The 18,910-nt window shown below is 37.9% G+C and overlaps 2 protein-coding genes across 2 annotated transcripts; both read left to right on the forward strand.

Moving 5' to 3' along the window:
• Window positions 1-315: 315 nt before the first annotated feature.
• On the forward strand, window positions 316-7,922 carry LOC112050760 (collagenase-like). The gene is made up of 5 exons (XM_024089103.2): window positions 316-531; window positions 1,824-2,097; window positions 3,618-3,716; window positions 4,872-5,065; window positions 7,730-7,922. The coding sequence occupies exons 1-5, from the start codon at window positions 316-318 to the stop codon at window positions 7,826-7,828; spliced, it is 882 nt and encodes a 293-aa protein (XP_023944871.2). The 3' UTR covers window positions 7,829-7,922.
• A 4,314-nt stretch (window positions 7,923-12,236) lies between these two features.
• LOC112053923 (chymotrypsin-1-like) lies at window positions 12,237-17,522 on the forward strand. Its single transcript, XM_052886323.1, has 5 exons — window positions 12,237-12,443; window positions 13,527-13,829; window positions 14,937-15,102; window positions 15,564-15,757; window positions 17,364-17,522. Exons 1-5 carry the CDS (start codon window positions 12,237-12,239, stop codon window positions 17,460-17,462), a joined length of 969 nt encoding a protein of 322 aa, XP_052742283.1. The 3' UTR covers window positions 17,463-17,522.
• Window positions 17,523-18,910: the final 1,388 nt, after the last annotated feature.

An 18,910-nucleotide genomic window follows, 5' to 3' on the forward strand; every position in this document is an offset into this window, starting at 1 on the left:
TTGAAGAAGAGAGTGAATAGGCATCTTCTAGACAAGCGCGTTCCACCTTCGGGCACATCCAAGTACACTTACCAGCAGCTGATAGGTTTAAAAAAAAAAAAAAATGCTGATCGTAAAGCTTATATAAAAAAAAATTGCAAATATGTTGGATATTTGAAAATTAATATCAACCGATAAAATCAGTTGAAAATCCGCCAATTATCTTATCCTATTAATCTTATTAATTAAACCCAGATTATAAAATGACATTTCAGAAACTTATAAAAGGAGGATTAATTTCAGTGTCATAATTATTTCGGATATTTAGCTGTAACCATGAAGCTACTAATAATTCTCGTAGCTTTAACAGCATTCGTTTCAGCTGCAACTGTGCCAGAATATGACAACTTTAGTCCTGTGTACGGGTACATGACTAGATTTGGCATTCCAGAAGCTAAAAGAATCCAGGAGGCCGAAGAAGCTTACCTCAAGCGGCGGTCATCTAGGATACTGGGTGGTCATCCCGCTGAACCTGCCCAAATCCCTTATCAGGTATGATCCTATTAATCCTGCAAATATTATAAACGCGAAAGTTTCTATGTTTGGATGTTAGTTACTCTTTAACGCCGCAACTACTGAACCGAATTGCTGAAATTTGGAATTGAAATAGATTTTATTTTGGATTAACACATAACACTTAGTCCCGAAAAAATCCATGGTTTCCCGAGATTTACAAGAAACTGATGACTTTGATGGTAATGACCGTTTGTTACTCTTTCACGCCGCGACTACTGAACTGAATTACCTGAAATTTGAAGTAGAGATTGATTATAGTCTGGATTAACACTACTTAGTCTGGATTAGGTTACTTTTTATCCCGAAAAAAATCCAAGGTTTCCGAGGGATTTGTAAAAAACTAAATTCCACGCGGACGAAGTTGCGTGCGTCCGCTTTTATTTTGTATGTATTTGTTTTTTTAATTACATAAGGTCGTGCTTGACTATAATTATGTCTGAACACCTAATAGACAAATCGTAAGTAAAAAGTTAAAAAAAAAAACTGGCAAAGTGCTATACTATATTATATAGACTATAGCCAAATACGATGATACCAGTACAAATGAAAGCACGACGATAATTAATAATTTTCTATTATTAAGCTATTGCATAGCTTTTATCGCGGGCTTTGAGTGCAGCGACCAAATCGATAAATTCCGTAACGAAAATAAACCTAACATCCAAGCCGTGCATTAACACAATATTTCGACGTTATCATATCGACTCAACTGGATAGGTGGTGTAAAACTAAAAATTTTCTATGTCCATACACTACACACAACTATACATTTGACTCGCAATACACACACGCGTAATTTTTACACAGCTAACATACACATTGCTTAGACTATCCACAGATTAAATACATAGAATATTCGATTACTGATCGACGTTTGGCTGTTTCGTCAAAAGAATCGATTCTTTTTATAAATTGTTTTTATTACAAATTTTATAAAATTAAGGTTTAAATACTTTCAAATGAAACGTTACTCCATCTTTTACTAAACTACAAGATTTTGGCCGTTTTTTATGCCATTTAACTACACAAACCGGCAGCAATGAAACATCGATTCTATAGCAACAGTTTTAGCGTTAGTTCATAGATTTTTGATCTTTGTCAGAGGGGTAACGGTTAGCGAGGCAGGTCCTGTTATTTAAATGGTCTAAGATCTTTTATTTTTTTTGTTATTTTCCAAAGAAAATAAAATACTGCATAAGTTGATAAAGAATGCTATGCAACAGCTTTACCGCAGCAGTCCCCGAGTGCCACACGTATTTTTTTTACAGGCTGGTATTATCTCGGACATCGCCGGGACCACTAACAGAGGAGTATGCGGCGGAAGTCTTATTAGTAACAGACTGGTACTGACAGCCTGTCACTGTTGGTTTGACGGTCGCAACATTGCATGGAGGTTGACTGTCGTCCTCGGCTCCCATTTGCTCTTCCACGGGGGTACAAGAATAAAAACCAGTGCAGTAATCATGCATCCCGATTTTTCTTGGTTAACCGCCCGTAATGACGTTGCCCTTGTTTTCTTCCTCGAACCTGTACAGTTTTCACGTAAGTATCCACTTTCGGTTTAAAGACATTGAATTTCTCCAAAAAAGAACGTACAGAGGGCCTAGTGGCAGTTTGATACTGTTACCGTCACGTAACGTAACCGCGAATTTCTAAGGAATTGAAACAGCGGCATCTAGCGGCACTACTGCACAACTGTTTCAATTCAATATAAATTTGCGTAAACGTCACCGTGATAGTAACAGTATGAAAATATTGAAAACTCCCACAAGGCACACAGTTCACTTAACTCAGAGTTAACATATCGTAATTTTTGCAGACAGCGTGCATTATTGTAACAAAATTTTAATTACATTGTTTTTTTATAATTTTGTCTAAGTTCGTGAGGATGTAGGATCTAATCGATTTCTTGAATGCTTTTATGTTATTCAACTCCTTAATGGAGTTTGGGAAATTGTTATATAACTGAGCACCCTGACATAATATGTTTTTATTTCCATAGGGTTTTGTCCGTGGTTGCCAAATATTGATTTTATATTTATTCCTGAGATTGAGTCCTATGCTTAAATGTTATAGTAGAATGTAGTGGTCATGGTTTTTTTTATTATGAGACAGGTATTGTATGTGTATAGTTGCGTGATATTGAATAATTTTGTTTTGGTGTAAAGATCGTTACGTTTGTCATTACGTTAAAATAAAAACTTGTGCGTCTCGGAACGCTCAACAGATGTGATAACTTAACAGGGCTGTTTAGCAGCGGCGATGAGTCTATACAGACCGATTCCCACCGGGTTACCTTTTAATAATCCGTACATACATATTCATTATTGTCATTATCAACCATATTCCGCTCATTGCTGAGCTCAAGTCTCCTCTCAGAATGAGAGGGGTTAGGCCAATAGTCCACCACGCTGGCCCGATGCGGATTGGCAGACTTCACACACGTATTAAAAAAAATATTTGGTATGCAAGTTTTCTCACGATGTTTTTCCTTCACCGTTTGAGACACGTGATATTTAATTTCTTAAAATGTACACAACTTAAAAGTTGATGCTGCATGTACCGGTCAGGATTCGAACCCACACCCTCTGGAATCAGAGGCAAAGGTTACATCCACTGGGCTATCACGGCTCATTCATTATTGTAATAAATATAAATGTATGGATGTATGAGAAACCGGAGTTTCTGTCAAGCGGTATGAATTTCCTTTTTTTTTGAAACGGCTTACCTTCGTCAAAATTCCATCCTTCGCCACTGCTATTCAGCTATGATGTTTCTGCAGCCCGCTAGTGCTTGTTTCGAATTCAGTTATATCTCTCTCTGTCTAACACAATACTATAGAATGAGAAAGACAGAGGTGAATCCGAAACTCGCATTTGCGTGTTATACAATACGTCGTTACAAAATATCACTGCTGATGCCGTATGCGTGAGAGAAAAGGAAGCCAGATAGAGTGGCGGCGTAACGCGTTACGTTACCAAGCGGTCACCCTTAGGAAGTTCAAAACATGATTTAAATTCAATTGAATTCATATATAACTGATATTCATACTCTGTTTGTAGCTAGCATTTCTTCTATTGCACTGCCTTCTGGAAATTTATTACATGAGCATTTTGCTGGTACTCAGGCTACAACATCTGGATTTGGATTAACTGACAATGGTGTGTGGTAATGTATAATACATTTTATTATCCTACTTAATATTATAAACGCGAAAGTTTGTATGGATGTTTGGATGTTTGAATGTTTGTTACTCTATAACGCCGCTTCTTCTGAAGCGATTTAGCTGAAATTTGGAATGTATATAGATTTTACTCTGGATTAACACATATTCCGAAAAAATCCATGGTTTCCCGAGGTTTGCGAAAACTGATGATTTTGATGATATTAATGTTTGTTACTTTTTCACGCCTCAACTACTGAACCGAATTAGCTGAAATTTGGTATTAAGATATATTATAGCCTGAATTAACACATAGACTACTTTTATCTCGAAAAAATCTATGGTTTCCGAGGGATTTCTGAAAAACTAAAATCCACGCAGACGAAGTCGCAGGCGTCCGCTAGTATTAAATAATTAATAATGTAATTATTTTTTCTCAAACATGCTTGGAAATTTGAGCATTACTTTGACAACCTCTTTCGATATAAATAAAATTTGTTGTAACTACTGGTCGAGCAGCCAGTAACAGTTGTATGAAAATATATATTTGTCGTGTTTAGCGGCCAAATAAATTACTATGTAAAATCACATTTGTCGTGTAATTTAAAAATGAAACGATCTTTTATTCCGCAACATGGCGACCAAAGAGGTAACTTATCAAAGGTTTAATTTAAATTCCGAACTATATGACGTACGAATACGTACTATTATCGTGAATCGCGGCAAACTTTCAATAGTTAAACGAATTGTCACCCGCAACATCCTACTTTTTTTTTATTCTTTACAAGTTAGCCCTTGACTACAATCTCACCTGATGGTAAGTGATGATGCAGTCTAAGATGGAAGCGCGCTAACTTGTTAGGAGGAGGATGAAAATCCACACCCCTTTCGGTTTCTACACGGCATCGTACCGGAACGCTAAATCGCTTGGCGGTATGTCTTTGCCGGTAGGGTGGTAACTAGCCACGGCCGAAGCCTCCCACCAGCCAGACCTGGACAAATTAAGAAAATCTCAATCTGCCCAGCCGGGGATCGAACCCAGGACCTCCGTTTTGTAAATCCACCGCGCATACCACTGCGCCACGGAGGCCGTCAAAAACATGAAATGTAAGAACAAACTAAATACGATTAAGAATTAATAATATTGTTTCAGAGAATACTATTTCTCAAAACCAGTTTTTGAGCTATGTGAGTGTCAATGTGATCACTAACAGCGTTTGCAACGCCGGCTACCCGACTGTTATACAGAGTTCGCACATTTGCACCAGCACGCTGAGAGGTGCCGGTCCGAGCCAGGGCGACTCTGGTGGCCCACTCGTTAGCGGAGTTGGTGGAAGATTGACTCTTGTAAGTAAAGCTTGTTTTTTTTTTTAAAGATTTCACCGCATCAACGGGCATAACAACGGCGCCGTAGTAGTCTCTTAATAAACAACTAAGCGGTGCCGCTCTGACGTCGCAACGCATTCACCCCTCCCCACCTCGTCTCGGTGGTTGCAAGTCCGGTGCGGCACCGCAACGTTGTTATGTCGCAACGGCGCCGGAGTAGCGTTGGACAGTCTGTTAATAAACAACTGAGCGGTGCCGCTCCGATGTCGCAACGCATTCACCCCTCCCCACCTCGTCTCGGTGGTTGCAAGTCCGGTGCGGCACCGCAACGTTGTTATGTCGCAACGGCGCCGGAGTAGCGTTGGACAGTCTGTTAATAAACAACTGAGCGGTGCCGCTCCGATGTCGCAACGCATTCACCCCTCCCCACCTCGTCTCGGTGGTTGCAAGTCCCGTGCGGCGCTGCAACGTTGTTATGTCGCAATGGCGCCGTAGTAGCGTTGGACAATCTGTTAATAAACAACTGAGCGGTGCCGCTCCGACGTCGCAACGCATTCACCCCTCCCAACCTCATCTCGGTGGTTGCAAGTCCGATGCGGCGCCGCAACGTTGTTATGTCGCAACGGCGCCGTAGCAGCATTGGATAGTCTGGTAATAAACAACTGAGCGGTCCCGCTCCGACGTCGCAACGCATTCACCCCTCCCCACGACGTCTCGGTGGTTGCAAGTCCGGTGCGGCGCCGGAGCGCATCGTGTGCCATGCCACAGATATTTCTATGTATGACGACGCAGCAACACCGCTCAGGCGCCGCACCACCACCGCAACGCATCGTGTGCCCCGTCTCTTAGCCCTGGACTAAAATCTCACCTGATTATAAGTGATAATGCAATCTAAGTTGGACTCGGGCTAACTTGTTGGGAGGAGGATGAACATCCACACCCGTTCGGTTCCTACACAACATCGTACTGGAACGCTAAGTTAAGTTAACAGTATGTTTCTGCCACGGCTGAAGCCTCCCACCAGCCAGACCTGTATCAATTAATAAAACCTCAATCGGCACAGCCGAGGATGAAACCCAGGACCTCAGTCTTGTAAATCCACCGAGCATACTATGCCACGGAGGTCGACAAAAAAAGCTACATTAGTTTAAACTAATAATGTTGAATAGGCTGGCTAGGCTGAATAAGATTAATCACGCTGCCCTCGTGATCACTGATCATTGGTAGAATGCACGGCTGAGCCTTTATCATAATATTCATCATTCATCATGATCATTATCAGCCTGTTTTAATGTTCCTCGAATAGCATGTAAAGCCGTCAGTCCTGCTGGCCTATTCACTAACCGTGTATACCTTTTTAACCACAGTAATGTAATCAACATAAAATCAATAACAACCGTAATTTTCTATATAGCCTATTGTTAACGAAAATCACAATATCAAACAGGCTGGTTAGTTATTTTTCATTTCTCATACTCGAAAAGTAGTGTTGTTTTGATCTGAGTATTGGGTGGAAAATGCTGCTTCCCTACACAGGGAGGGAATAACTCATACAAATTACTTCCCACCTAAGGGCCGGAATGAACTTTAAAAATAGAACTGCTGTCATTAGCTGTGAAGAGTTTTGTTTTTTTTTTTAATTTGTCCCCAACTGAATTCGGGGGCAAGCAAAGATCGTTGACCATACAGCCTATTCAGACGTCAATGAAGTTCTAGAGGAAAACTTTTATGTAAAAAGTAAAGTAATTATAAAAAAATGCTACGGCCATGTGAGTTTCTAAACAGCCAGTATAAATTTAGCGCAAACTTCTTAATCGGAATAAGCCGCAACAATAACGTGTCGAGTTCCCTAAATAAAATTTGAAAAGTCGACATGAATTGCCGGGATACTAATCTTTTACATAACAGTGACGGAGTTTCAAAAAAATAGATAATGAAAAAAAATATAATGACAATTAATTTTAAATATATATACCTAGTATTTAATATTAAAAAAAAAATCTAAAGTTATTTCCGAACGACTATTTGCCGTCTCATTTCTTCTCGCGCTTTCTCTCTTTCTCTCTCCCCAATATGGTGGAATGAACAAGACGTCTTTAAGGTGCATAGTGCTATCTAAAGGTTTATTTTAAAAACCATTCAAATGTGAACCAGTAATTTTACTTGCAATAAGCAATATAGGTATTCCACCAAAGGAAAAGTGAATTCTATAACATTAGTGGTTCTTCGAGTAGGATGTAACAAGATTTTTACGTAGGTCATTCTTCTTAGAGAGAGCCGCCTAGCGGAGTAGTCACAAGAGCGGGCCAAATAAATAGACAATAATGATAATTTCCTCATAATCGAAATGAAATTTCCTCATATTCGAAATGAAAAGTAGAGTGTTTAACACGGGTAAAAGAATCAATTCATACTCGGACTATAGCCTAAATACCTCGGGGATTGATTCTTTCCACCCTCGGTTAACAATCTACTATTTCATTAATTTTTAACCGACATCAAAGCTCATTTTTTTTAATGTATGTAGATTGATTACTCGAACCGATTTGAAAAATTATTTTTTGATCGTTCTAATGCGACTTCGCTAGTATTTATTGGTTTTCCCGGATAAAGAATTAAATAAATTAGTCACTATTTATAATAATCTTCCGCAAAGTAACGCCTGCTTTTATTCAACTTTTACAGATTGGTGTTGTATCGTTTGGATCTGCATTGCCGTTGTCCTTACCTTCAGTGTACTCCAGAGTGACATCGTTCATGGATTTCATTAAACCGCATCTTTAAACATTGATTTTATATCTATCTGCCTGACAACACGTCTGAAAAATTATGTCTACGGAGAAAGAAAAACGTCAAAATAAACTTTAATAAATAACAAATGAAAATAACTCACATACCAGTTTTTAAAGCTCATTTAAAAATCCCTCCTTCGCATATTTTATTCCTATCATATAGGTTTACTACAGTTGCCAACAGTAAGATCCAAATTAGAAACAACCTTATTTTGGTTAAAAATATATCGGCCCATATTATTTTTACGAAATTAAATGAAATTTAAACAGTGAAGGTAAAAGAACGTGAGAAAACTGCATAGGTACCTGAGAATTTTCTTAATAGGGATGATGACTAGGTTTGAATATATTGATTTTTAAGATACATTCGGGTAAATAAGGTCAATGTTAACAAACTTATACATAAAAAGCAAAGATTGTCTGGATATTTGCATAATAAGATTATAAATATTTCTAAATCTAGTTTTAGTTTATTGTGACATTTTTTAATATTTGAACTATAAACATAAACACACAAATAACAAAGATATTTATTATTTTAATTTTGTTTGAACGCCCATACAAATCTAACGATCATTAAGTACATACGACGTCATTAGTTCGTACCGTTTTGTATGAGGCGTTTTTCAGGGATCCGCGATTTAAATCCCTGTAGACTTTTATAAAATTTTACTGTTTAGCATACTCTTAATTTATATACAATTTAAAAACTGTCATCATCCCTAATCTTTACGGTTGAAAAGTCTGCCAATCGGCAATGGGCCAGCGTGGTAGTCTAGATGGGTTACTCAGAACAAGAGGAGTCTTCGAACTCTTATTCTGAGAGGAGACGTTGGTCTACAGTAAGCCGAATATAGGTATGGGTTATTAAAGGTTGTTATGATGAGGTTGCCCAAAGCCAAAAATTTAGGCTAACTGTTACTATTGTTACAAAATGTAGTTTGACTGATTTTAAATGACGATACAATCTAATATATATTTTTTTTGTTCTTTACAAGTTAGCCCTTGACTACAAACACCTGATGGTAAGTGATGATGCAGTCTAAGATGGGAGCGGGCTAACTTCTTAGAAGGAGGTTGAAAATCCACAATGCTTTCGGTTTCTACACGACATCATAACGGAACGCTAAATCGCTTGGCGGTACGTTCGGATCGAACCTAGGACCTCCGTTTTGTAAATCCACCGCGCATACCAGTGCGCCACGGAGATGGAAATGATCTTACTTAAAATATTTACTATATCTTTTAGCAAAGAGGTTTAGGTTAGAGGTTTAGTTTGTACCCATACCTCTGACGCGATTTCTACATAGCGGATACACATCGTACCAGAACCTTGTACTATTTATTATATTTTTGCACCAGAACGCTAAATCGCTTGTCATTACGTACTTTGTACGGTAGGATGGTAACTAACAACGGCCGATGCCGAACAGATCACAACTGAATTAATTCAGAAAATAAACTGACCCGAGCTGGGGAATCGAACCCAGGACCTCTCTGGTACCTACATTCAGTCAAAGTAGTTACAAGGCTCAGAGGTGCGCATAGGCTTTTTAATTAGGGTTAGTACTACATGTATAAAATACTACTAAATGGAAAATTCCTATTAGGATTTTTCTAAAAGTTATTTTGACGAAAATATGAGTCTTTTTTCTTTTTTTATCGTAAAATAATAAATAAAAAAAATCTAGAAAAAGTGGTATATTTCTTGAATTATAACGAGTTTTGTGCGATAGGCGCTCGTTCTCATTTCAAACTTGAATTAACAATACGTAATTTTACAAAACCAATTACATTATTTTTTTTAACCTAGCTTGTTTAATAAATTTCCAATCAATAAATAAATATTAAATATGTGACGGCCTCCGTGGCTCCTGGGTTCGATCCCCGGCTAGGCAGATTGAGATTTTCTTAATTTGTCCAGGTCTGGCTGGTGGGAGTCTTCGGCCGTGGCTAGTTACCACCCTACCGGCAAAGACGTACCGCCAAACGATTTAGCGTTCCGGTACGATGCCGTGTAGAAACCGAAAGGGGTGTGGATTTTCATCCTCCTTCAAACAAGTTAGCCCGCTTCCATCTTAGACTGCATCATCACTTACCATCAGGTGAGATTGTAGTCAAGGGCTAACTTGTAAAGAATTAAAAAAAAAAATTGCACCCATATACAAAGGATATGGTCCAAAATTGTATGGAGCAGGATCAGTCATTGTACCCTGGCGAAAATAAAAGAAGATTTTTATTTTAACTATTTTTGATTATACAAATCTACGAATTTACTTTAATTCTTTCAAAATAATATTCATTATCTCCCAAGAAATGCAACATTATTAAGGGTAATAATGGCGGATAGATGACGTTTTCAATGCATTAATCGATTTGACGTTGGCTGACAATTGTCATGTCATAGTTGCTCTATGGGCGCCATCTTGATATAACTCAAAAACTTAGGTTTTTTTAGAATTTAAACTATCGTGAGTGTTATTCATATTAATACTACTATCGTGAGTGTTATTCATATTAACTAGTCGGGCATACTCCGACGTAATATCACGTGAGTTTTAGCCGTGTTTCATAATCAATTAACTTAGGTTTTTATTTTATTTATTTAAATTGATTCACTTTAATAAATTTTAATAAAATCCTTGTATTTTTTAAATTTTAATGAGTATAATAATCTTATTGCTCTATTAACACTACGTTTTCATAAATATTATGCACGCCTATAACGGCAAAACATGTTCCGATCGAAATGTATGTTTAATGTTATTAACCATAACCATATGTATAACCCATGTCTAAAGCAAATACATTTATTATTATTATTATTATTTACACAATGATATAATGTATCATTGACCTTGTTTATACAAATACTACGTCATTTACATTTACGCTAAATCATTATCATATAGGTATACTTTTATCTTTAAATGTATCAATAATAATTAAGCTGCTGTTAATCTGTTCACAAGTTGCTTAGCAATGTTATTATTCATATATAAAAATGGCTAAGTGTGTGTAGATATTTAAACGACTAGCGTTTACGAGCACAAAGAAATTATATTTACGTATTGACTTTGTACTTAAAATAAATAAATATAACCGTCTCCGTGTGCAACAGTTTAGCATTACGTTTACCTAGTTGCAAAATTTAGCATTGTAAACCCTAAAATTTAACAAGTTGACCTTAACCTTAACATAAAAATAATATTAAAACAACCAACAATAATTTTAAAAACCGACATTATGGGATAATTGAGTGAAAATAAGTTCACTTTACGTGATAAAGCGTTAAGGTAAAGAAACTTAGAGCGGTTTCAGACTAACGTTTTATACGCGCGTATGAGCTCGTTTTGCGCACTTGGAGGCACGTATAGGCGCGCCTTTTGGCACACGCTCAACTCGTACGAGCGTTGACGCGCTTCGAAGCTCGTATATCATCATTTTCATCATTGTCAACCCATATTCGGCTCACTGCTGAGCTCGAGTCCACCACGCCGGCCCAATGCGGATTGGCAGACTTCACACACGCAGAGAATTAAGAAAATTTTCTGGTATGCAGGTTTCCTTACGATGTTTACCTTCATCGTTTGAGACACGTGATATTTAATTTTCTTAAAATGCACACAACTGAAAAGATGGAGATGTATGCCTCGGACCGGATCAAACCTGCGTCTTCCAGAATCGGAGGCAGGGGTCATATCCACTAGGCTATCACGGTTATTAGCTCGTATATGATATGTTGATACTGACACGACACCGCCGGTTCGAGCGAACACGCCGAAATATGCCCGTTAACGAGTCCGGTTTTTTGAAGCGCATATGCTGAAACGACCGTATACGCGCAAAATAAAACGCTAGTCTGAAATCACCATTAATGCACGCATACAATCAAACGAGGAGGAATGGAGGAAGACAGATGCTCAGAGCAATTATGATTAGGAGAGAGGAAAGAGAACGAGCTGAAAATATGAAAAATGCGAAATAAAAAGTCAGTACCTAAATATGCATTATCATCCTGATATTTTGCTTACCTACCTCAGATATTAGTGGTCAACTACCGACAATCGACTACTAAATAAAACTCTAATATTTTATGATCCGATCTAGTTTGACCTGGCTTTTTAACTGGAATGAAATAAGCCCAACAACGAGCCTAAATCACCAAAAGCAGTTATATTTTTTTTAACGTTGATTAGATAATTACTCTACCGGATACCGGATTATGCGAATATTAAGGGTTTTTCAATATTAATGTCAGAGTAGATAAATCAAAATCACATTTAATTATAATTATCTAATCTTAATTACATTGAGATTGTGAATTGACTTTTCAGCAAAGTATAAAAGGTAGGATTAATTCGCTGCCCAAATTACTTGGACTGCGATAATCCATCACCATGAAGGTCCTGGTGATTCTGGTGTCGTTCGCGGCATTAATTTCGGCCGGAACTGTGCCAGAGAGTGCTAGATTCAATCCGGTTTACGATTATATGGCGAGGATTGGCATCCCAGAAGCCGAAAGAATCCGAAAAGCCGAAGAGGCTGCGTTGTCGTCCAGAATTGTTGGCGGTAATAAAGCAGCGCACGGACAACTTCCCTACCAGGTAAAAAAATTGTTAAAAGAATCATCATCATCATCATCATAAAGTTAAAATATTTTATTGAAACGATAACTTTTTATGGGAGGGTAAACCGCTTAGTAACGTAACGCGTTACGGCGCCACTCTGTCTGGCTTCCCTTTCTCTGACGTATAAGGTAACAGGTTTAAGTTATCACTTCTGTTGAGCGTTCCGACATACACGTTTCTTTTTTTAGATTTTTATCGAACAAAAACAACAATCAGAAAGATAAGTAGATAATCTTTGTCTTTCTAAGTTATTAGATTTAAACATAAATATGCAAATACATAAATTATATAAAAATACAGTTGATAGATTATATTGTAGCCATTGTAGCCAATGTAGACCTGTATCTTATGAGTACAGCACGCCTCAATGGCTCTATTGTAGGCATAGGGCATTCCTCACAGATCCTCATACCTCGCTTATATTAATAGATCCTCATTATTCGCAAATCCTCATAGATACTCACACCAAGAGTATTATGTACAACTTTTTGCCGAATAAAACCCCACGAATCATACTCGCGACGAAGATACGAGAACACTTTCGCACACAACCGCAAAGTATTGTCTCTTCAAATGCAAGCATTTTGCTTATTTGAAGGGCAAAGTGAATATTGATGTTTATTAGAAGATATTAATATTAATGGCCTGACGTCAAATATGATGCATGACGTCATACGGGTAAGTCTATGCAGGGCACGTAGTTAAAAAGTTGACGTTAGGGTCCCAAGGTAATATGAGTGGAATAACTATTGTAAAGCGCAACCCCTATTTAAGAGGTCTAATAACATATAACGGATTGCTTCTTGAAGCAGGCGGCAATGCAGATTAGCAGACTTCAATCATCTAGAGAATTAGGAAAATTCTCAGCTATGCAGGTCTCCTCACGATGTTTTTTCTTCACCGTTTGAAACACGTGATATTTAATTTCTTTAAATGCACATAACTGAAAAGTTGGAGCATGCGCCTTCCGGGATTGGAGGCAGAGGTTACATCCATCACGGCTCAGTGATGATGACGATGATAAAGATTAATGTACTTTTTTTCTCTATTTATACACAGGTGGGCTTGATCTCTGACATCATCGGAACCACCTCAAGAGGTATATGCGGTGGCAGTCTCATTACTGAAAACAGGGTAGTCACTGCTGCCCACTGCTGGTTCGACGGACGTAACCACGGGTGGAGGTTTACTGTTGTCCTCGGCTCCGTTTATCTCTTCAGCGGCGGCCACAGAGTATTGACCAGCATTGTCACCACCCATCCCGATTGGATTCCATGGCTCATCCGTAACGACATAATGATTGTCCACCTACTTGTTCGTGTTACTTTGTCACGTAAGTTAAAAAAATATTCAGAGTGCCTAGTGACAGTTTAATACTGTGTCGGTCGCGTAACCGTAAACGAGAATTTCTAAGAAATGGAAACAGAGCCATCTAGTGGCACTACTGCACAACTGTTTCAATTCTTTAGAAATTCGCGTGTACGTTTACGCGATAGTCACAGAATGAAAAACATTGAAAACTGCCACTGTATCCATGGGTTTGAGACCAGATGAGTTAGAAACTGTCAGAGGACTTAAAGAATTGGAGTTTTGAGGGTCTCCGTGGCGCAGTGATGTGCGCGGATTTACAAGACGGAGGTCCGGGGTTCGATCTCTGCCTGGGCCAAATGAGATTTTCTTAATTGGCCTCAGTCTGGCTGGTGGGAGGTTTCGGTCGTGGCTAGTTACCACCCTATTGGCAAACACGTATCGCTAAGCGATTTAGCACTCCGGTACGATGTCGTGTAGAAGCCGAAAGGGGTGTGGATTTTCATCCTACTCCTATACAAGCTAGCCCGCAGCCATTTTAGATTGCATCATCACTTACCATCAGGTGAGATTGTAGTCAAGGGCTAACTTATAAACATTTGCCTGCAATGGAGCAGTGTGATAAGATAGATGATAAGCATGTGACCGTTGTAATGGGCCATTAAATATATCTAAACAAGTTGATGTTGTTGGTTCATAGATTTGAATTTATATCTACATTTTATTTACAAACAAACATTTTAGTCATATGGCCTATTTAATTCTAATTTATCAGTAAGCCACGCGTCTTTACTCGCTGAAATATAATTCAAAAAATTAAAAAAAATGCTTACAGTTAGTTATAGCTTAGCTCAGATACTATTAGTAGCTAATAGAAAGCTGTAATGTAGCATGAGTAATGAGTATGTAAACTAAAATCCCCGACAAAGTCGTCAAATAAAATCTTGACATCTTGTGACATCACCATTTTTCAATACAGAGACCAATTTTTACCTAATACCCCCCCCTCCCCTTGCCCCCACATCTTTGGTGTGATCACCAGTGTGATGCACTCCATAGATGCAAAAATACACTCTCCTGTCCCTATCCTGAAGGCTCATTATCATCATAGTGAAGAAATTTTTGATTTTGTACAATTTGTGCTTATAATGCCTACACTAGTTAAGAACCTTGTGCACGCCACTGCCTACTAGACAGACAATAATAACAATTGCTAATATGTTTACAGCCACGATATCTACCATACAGTTACCTACTGGACGTCTGTTGTACGAAAACTTTGCTGGTTATCAGGCGACTGCTTCTGGATATGGATTAACTGAGAGTGGTATGTGGTTACAACATATTTTTTCGACGGCCGCGTGGCACACTGGGTAGTGAACCTGCTCTCTGCATCCATGCCCGTGGGTTCGATTCCCACAAATGGAAAATTTTTGTGTGATGGGTGTTTTCCAGTGTTTGGCTGTATTTATACATTATAAATAGGTATTTATATCCTTCTAATATTATAAACGCGAAAGTTTGTATGGCTGTTTGGATGTTTGGATGTTTGTTACTCTTTAACGCCGCTACTACTTAAGTGATTTGGCTGAAATTTGGAATGGAAATAGATTTTACACATAGGCTTTTTATCCTGAAAAAATCCATGGTTTCTCGAGATTTGCGAAAACTGATGATTTTGATGATAAAAAACATTCAAACATCCATACAAACTTTCGCGTTTATAATATTAGTAGGATATATTTTATAAAAAAATTTATATTAAATAAAAATTGTTAACAATTTCAGGCGGAAATATTTCTGCTGAACAATTTTTGAGCTACGTTCAGGTCAATGTGATCGGCAACAATGTATGTGGCGCAGCATACCCCACCATCATACAAGACGCTCACATTTGCACGAGCACTTTGGGTAATGTCGGACCACTGCAGGGTGACTCCGGTGGACCGCTCGTGGTACAGACTGGTGGCAGAATCGTTCTTGTGAGTAAAATAATAATAATAATAAGCATACAGAATTATGGACGAAGTTATAAAGACGAGAAACTACCGGAAACACGTTATGAAAGATGGCACTCTAGACATCTGTCGAGCGTGTCATCGTCCTGGGGAGTCCCTCAGGCATATTGTGTCCGGGTGTTCTCACCTTGCTAACGGCGAATACTTGCACAGACATAATCAAGTAGCCAAGATAATCCACCAACAGCTTGCTCTTCAATATGGCCTTATCGATTTTGAGATGCCTTACTATAGGTACGACCCAGCGTCAGTTCTTGAAAATAGCAGTGCATTGCTCTACTGGGACCGAACGATTATCACTGACAGGTATATTTTAGCCAATAGACCTGATATAGTGCTAGTCGATCGGTCAGTGCGTCGTGCAATAATTGTTGATATTACTGTTCCACATGACGATAATCTGGTTAAAGCCGAAAAGGAAAAAGTATCAAAATACTTGGACCTTGCTCACGAGATTACCGCCATGTGGAATGTTGAGTCAACTATTATTGTTCCGATAGTTATTTCAGTCAATGGTCTTATAGCGAAAAGCTTCGACCAACACCTTAAGAAGCTTTCGCTTAACTGTTGGATCAAGAGTCGGATACAAAAGGCAGTGATTCTTGAGACGGCGCGTATTGAGAGGGGGTTCCTCACTCTGGAGCCCTGACCACCGGTTGCTTGGACACTCAAATGTCCCGCAGCGGGAGGGTGAATTTTTTTTATAAATTTTTAATAATGTTTTGTATTTTATACTTATATTGTTAAAAATAAAAAAAAAAGAAGTAATAAATAAATGAGAGACAAATAATAAGCATACAGAAGTCATAGAGTGTGATAAAGGATTTACCCCGCTATCCTTGGCTAACAGCGAATGGCAGAAACCAGTGGTAATGAGTATATCTGACTGGGAGACCGTATGGAAGGGGAAGGAGCTGCACGGACGCTTTTTTAAGGCTCTTCATGAGCCCCATGTCAATAAAAAAGCGTCCGTACAGTGGCTGCGCTTCGGTGACCTTTTTGGGGAAACCGAAGGGTTTGTCTTTGCGATACAAGATCAGGTAGTAAAGACGCGGTACTACCGAAAGTACATTCTCAAGGATGGTACTCACGAAAACTGTCGAGCCTGTCGCCATCCCGGTGACTCACTCAGACATATGCTTTCGGGTTGTTCAGCTCTTGCAAGGATTTGAATGGAGAACACGGTCATTCTTGTTCATTAAGTTCAATTACGTCATACGTTAATGACGTTGATGAATGGTGATTTTTCGCAGGTGACAGGAACAAAAATAAATAACGACATTTACAATCATCCCCTTTCGGAACAAAACTAACAATTCTGGCGAAGTGTTTAAAAACTATATTCTAATGTCTTACATATTTGGAATCTTTATTAAATGTACATGTTCCTAGGCTAGATATAAAACTTTGCCTAGTACATTTTTTTTATATGATGACCGTTAAAACTACATACAATTTTGTATTTTGTACAAAAATCAATATAACTTAAAAACCATAATATTTACGGCACCAGGTAAATACCCACTTATTACCATATTTGAAATTCTGAAATCCAATATTATTTTTACAGGTTGGCGCTACATCATTTGGATCTGCTTTATCATTGAACTTACCTACAGTGTACAGCAGAATAACGTATTACATAGATTTCATCAAAGCGAATTTATAAATTACTTTGTCTGGTCGTTAAATGATTGTATCAACTTCATTCATTTATTAAAATGTTTAAAACCAGCAATAAATTATTTTATTTAACCCACTAGCTGACGCCGCGCAGTTTCACCCGGGTGGTTAGGTACCGTTCCCGTAGGAATACGGGGATAAAATATAGCTTTACTTGATAAATGGGCTAATTCTGAAAGAAATTTTGTAATCGGACCAGTAGTTCCTGAGATTAGCGCGTTCAAACAAACAAACTCCTCAGCTTTATATATTTTTGTTGGGGGGCCTTATATAATCGATACTGAAGCTAAAAATGATTTCTTTTTCGATTTTTTGTTTGTCTGTCTGTCCGCGTTTTTTTTATATTTTGACATCACGCTAAAACTACTGAATGAATTCAAATGAAACTTGGCACGGTTTAAGACCATAATATGGAGAAGGTTGTAGGATACTTTTTATTGCAAAAATATAATAAGAAAATAGGGGTTGGAAGTTTGTATGGACAGTCCTTCATTTTTAGAGTTACAGTTTTAAAAATATGTTCATAAATCATGAAAAAATACGAAACATAGCTAATAGGATTCAAAAATTTTTAAAATTCAAACTCTAAGTGTGCGTTCACAGTGAATGCGCGGTGTCTAGAGCCTAAGGCGGGCGCGACAAGCGGCGCGGAGGATGTCCACAGTGACGCGCGGCCTGCGTATGTATTATCGATGTATTATCAGGTGTTGCAAACTATGGACGACATTTTTTTTTTTACTAGAGAGTCCGATCCTTCGATGGGAGATGTTGAACATGAGAAATAACTAGTCTAAGATAAATAATAGTCTAGTCTAGTCTCTCCAGTCTAGTAAAAATAACTAGTCTAGTCTAAGATAAGTAAGAGACTAGTATTAGTTGAAATTTGCAACACATATCAATTCTTGTGACCCAAATACAAGGATGTATCGTGAATATGTAAAGGAGATGGTCCAAAATTGTATGGAGCCCAGGATAGGTCATTATACCCTGGCGGCAATAAAAGAAAATATTTTTTTAGCTATTTTTGATTAAACAAATCTACGAATTTACTTTATTTTTTTTCTAAATAATATTCATTATCTCCCAAGAAATGCAACATTAATTTAAAAAAGTATTAATGGCGGATATATGACGTTTTCAATGCATTAATCGATTTGACATTTGCTGTCAACTATCATGTCATAGTTGCTATATGGGCGCTATCTTGATATAACTCGATTATTTTATTCATTTCTTTTTATTTAGTTTGATGTATTAACTTTAATAAATTTTAATAAAATCCTTGTATTTTTTAAATTTTAATGATAAGGGGTACAAGAGTGGACCTGAAATGGACCACCTCCTTTGAATATGGGGGGCACTTATGGGGGTAAGATGGTAAGTTGAAAAAAAAACTTTTACAATCTTCATCAAGTGAGTGATACATCAAATGAA

The sequence above is a fragment of the Bicyclus anynana genome, chromosome 16 (assembly GCF_947172395.1).
Source record: "Bicyclus anynana chromosome 16, ilBicAnyn1.1, whole genome shotgun sequence".
NCBI classification, from domain to species: domain Eukaryota; kingdom Metazoa; phylum Arthropoda; class Insecta; order Lepidoptera; family Nymphalidae; genus Bicyclus; species Bicyclus anynana.